This window comes from Hylobates moloch, unplaced genomic scaffold (genome assembly GCF_009828535.3).
Source record: "Hylobates moloch isolate HMO894 unplaced genomic scaffold, HMol_V3 SCAFFOLD_19, whole genome shotgun sequence".
NCBI lineage: Eukaryota > Metazoa > Chordata > Mammalia > Primates > Hylobatidae > Hylobates > Hylobates moloch.
This window is the reverse complement of record NW_026652294.1, coordinates 11,263,830-11,267,217: the sequence shown is the minus strand read 5'-3', so window position 1 is coordinate 11,267,217 and position 3,388 is coordinate 11,263,830. Positions and strand designations below refer to the sequence as shown.

The window sequence follows — 3,388 nt, the reverse complement described above, 5'->3', positions numbered from 1 at the left end:
GCGGAGCTTGCAGTGAGCCGAGATCGCACCACTGCACTTCAGCCTGGGCGACAGAGCGAGACTCCGTCTCAAAAAAAAAAAGAACCCTTGGTATTATTGTTCCACGCTCCCATTTTACCGAGGTGGATCCTGAGACCCAGAGTGGGCAAAGGGCTTGCCAAGGTCGCAGAGCGCGCAGAGGATTAGAACCCTGACTTCCGTCCAGCACCTGCGGAGTTGGAGACGCCCACGGGCAACGCCCACCTGACCGGGTGAGTGGAGGGGACGGGCGAGCCGGAGGGGTGGAGTTTATTCGCGCCCCGCCTCCGCCACCAGGGCTTGGGGGCGGGGCCTTCCTGCTACCTTCGCGGCTCCAACATGGCTCCGCGGCTGTGCAGCATCTCTGTGGCGGCGCGGCGGCTGCTGGGGGGCCCGGGGCCCCGCGCTGGGGACGTTGCAGCTGCAGCTGCGGCGCGGTGAGAGCCCGGCCAGGCAGGGATAGACACGCGCGGGGTGGGGTGCAGACGCGGGGGCCAGGGACTGGGTCGGGGGGGAGGGGCTGAGACTCCTTGCTTGGAATCTGGGGGTTAGAGGCCGGGCAGGATCAAGGCCTAGGGAGGGGTCTGGGCAAAGAATGGGGGAGGTGAGAAAGGGATGGGTAGGGTCTTTGTCCTGGTTGGGAACCGGCTGTGATGGGGACCTGATGAAAGATGGTGAGAAGGGCAGGTACTGGGCCCTGGAGAGCGGGAGAGGGCAGAAGACAGGAGGAGTGGCCCATTCCCAGGCGTAGCTTGTGATTTAACACCCACTGGGGGCTTCTGGTAGTCAGCTCCTCCGTCGGGAAGTTCTGTGGGAAAGAGATGATCGCAGGGGAGCAGTGCGGGATCCCCAGGGGCCATGGCTGCACAGACCCTTTGTTCCTCCACCTCGAACTGTACAGGTGGGGAAACGGACCTGAGAGGGAATGGGAGTTGTCCAAGGTCACCCTCCCTGCTGTGCCGTGGCAGCACCAGATCTGGGACCCAGGTCTGCCAATGCGCCATGCACTTTGCACCCAACTGGTGGCCTCCTGGGAGTGGGAGTCTGGCTGGGCCATGTGCTCTCAGTCTGGGCTTTTGTTTGGGCCCTGCTCTGGGCTGAACTAGGGCTTGGCCTCCCTGACTGGCCCTGGGCAGCCCCTCGCTCCTTGGTCCCCACAGCCCTGTACTTCCCCCATCTCTGTATATATCACCCTGCACAGTTATGACTTGGTGCTTGTCTGTCTCTCTCACTAGACCATGATCTCATTTTTCTCTGTTTCCCCAGCCTCCCACCCTCAGAGGGCTCAGGACTGTGTATGGTCAAGGAATATTTACCAAAGAAGTGAGGCCACCTGTTCCCCCTCCCCCAACCTGTGAAAAGGAAGCAAGCATCCCTCTTGCCCTGCAGCCCAGGAATGAAGCTGCAAAGTTCTGAAAGCGCCTGCCGTGAGATGTTACAGCACAGAGCAGTGGGGCTTTTGGACAGCTGGGAAAGAGGAGTGGCATAAGCCCCCCACCTAGACTGCCCAATAATTAGGGAGAAAGCTGACACCGTGGGAAGAGCCTAGAATTTGCCTGGCACTAACATCTAACTCAGACTTTGTAGGTGGGGTGACCTCAGGACTCTTTAAGCCTCGGGTTCCTCATCTGTAAAATGGGAGTAATCAGGATGTATCTCATAGGGTTGTTGAGGATTAAAGATGCTGTGGTTGGTCAGGTATGGTGGCTCACGCCTGTAATCCCAGCACTTTGGGAGGCCGAGGTGGTGGGTCACGAGGTCAGGAGATCGAGACCATCCTGGCTAACATGGTGAAACCCCGTCTCTACTAAAAATACAAAAAATTAGCCGGGCACAGTGGCAGGCGCCTGTAGTCCCAGCTACTCAGGAGGCTGAGGCAGGAGAATGGCGTGAACCCAGGAGGCGGAGCTTGCAGTGGGCTGAGATTGTGCCACTGCACTCCAGCCTGGGCGACAAGAGCGAGACTGTCTCAAAAAAAAAAAAAAAAAAAGTACAAAAATTTCACCATGTTGGTGAAACTGTGTCTCTACTAAAGATGCAAACAATTAGCTGGGTGTGATGGCTCACACCTGTAATCCCAGCTACTAGGAAGCTGAGGCAGGAGAATCAATTGAACCCGGGAGACAGAGGTTGCAGTGAGCCGAGATCACACTACTGCACTCCAGCCTGGGTGACAGAGCGAGACTCCATCAAAAAAAAAAAGATTCTGTGGTTGTGAAGTGTCTAGCACTTGATGAACATGCAGCAAGTGTTGCTCCTTAACCCCAGCCTATGTTTTAAGCAATTTCTGCATGTGACCCACATAATGTTGAGGCTCAAAGGGCTCTGGGAAGATCATCTTTTATGAGTCCTTTGTTTTCCAGATGAAAATATCAAGATTGGGGAAGGGACAGAATGGATTGGTGGTAAAACCATTTGTGTGGCAAACACCCAGAGGCCATAAAAGGAGCACGGGTCTTAGAGTCAGCCTGCTGCCCCTCACTCAGTAACCCCGGATGAGTTGCTGAACCTCCGTCAGCCTCAGTTTCCTTTTCTGTAAAGTGGGGATGTTGGTGTTTTCGGCAGGATTGCTGTGAAGACACTTTAATTAATATTTATCGAGTCCCTCAAGGACTGTCTTGCAGTTACTTATGCCTTAATTCCACATTGGATACCTGAGAACACTCTGTCCTGCTGCCCCTCAGGCTGCCCCATATCTCTCTGGAGTCACTAGTAGGGCCAGCAGCAGCCCTTCTGGCCTGTGAGGTTTGGGGGCAATGAGGCTGCTGGGGTGGGGATGGAGTGTGGGCTTTGAAATCAGATGGACCTGGGCCAGGCACCGTGGCTCACGCCTGTAATCCCAACACTTTGGTAGGCCAAGGTGGGAGGATCGCTTGAACCCAGGAGTTTGAGACCAGCCTGGGCAACATGGTGAGATCCTGTCTCTATAAGAAATACAAAAATTTGGCCAGGCACAGTGGGTCATGCCTGTAATCCCAGCACTTTACGAGGCTGAGGTGGGTGGATCACCTGAGGCCAGGAGTTCAAGACCAGCCTGGCCAACATGGTGAAACCCCATCTCTACTAAAAACACAAAAATTAGCCAGGCCAGGCTTGGTGGCTCCCACCTGTAATCCTAGCACTTTGGGAGGCCCAGGCAGGTGGATCACGAGGTCAGGTGTTCAAGGCCAGCCTGGCCAACATGGTGAAACCCTGTCTTTATTAAAAATACAAAAATTAGCTGGGCGTGGTGGTGTGCGCCTGTAATCCCGGCTGCTCTGGAGGCTGAGGCAGGAGAATCGCTTAAACCAGGGAGGTGGAGGTTGCAGTGAGCTGAGATTGCACCAGTGCACTCCAGCCTGGGTGACAGAGTCTTGCTCTGTCACCCAGG

General features: G+C 55.6%; 1 protein-coding gene across 4 annotated transcripts in view; it reads left to right on the top strand.

Moving 5' to 3' along the window:
• Positions 1-326: 326 nt before the first annotated feature.
• NIPSNAP1 (nipsnap homolog 1) overlaps positions 327-3,388 on the top strand; it is a 30,502-nt gene continuing 27,440 nt past the window's right edge. For 2 of the 4 annotated variants that reach the window (XM_032137793.2, XM_032137790.2), the window contains exons 1-2: positions 333-455; positions 1,285-1,341. In XM_032137793.2, the coding sequence (XP_031993684.1) occupies positions 358-455; positions 1,285-1,341 (155 nt within the window). In that variant the 5' untranslated portion in view covers positions 333-357. Of the gene's footprint in view, positions 456-1,284; positions 1,342-3,388 lie in introns of all 4 variants that reach the window. The other 2 variants (XM_032137794.2, XM_032137792.2) reach the window with 2 other exon arrangements.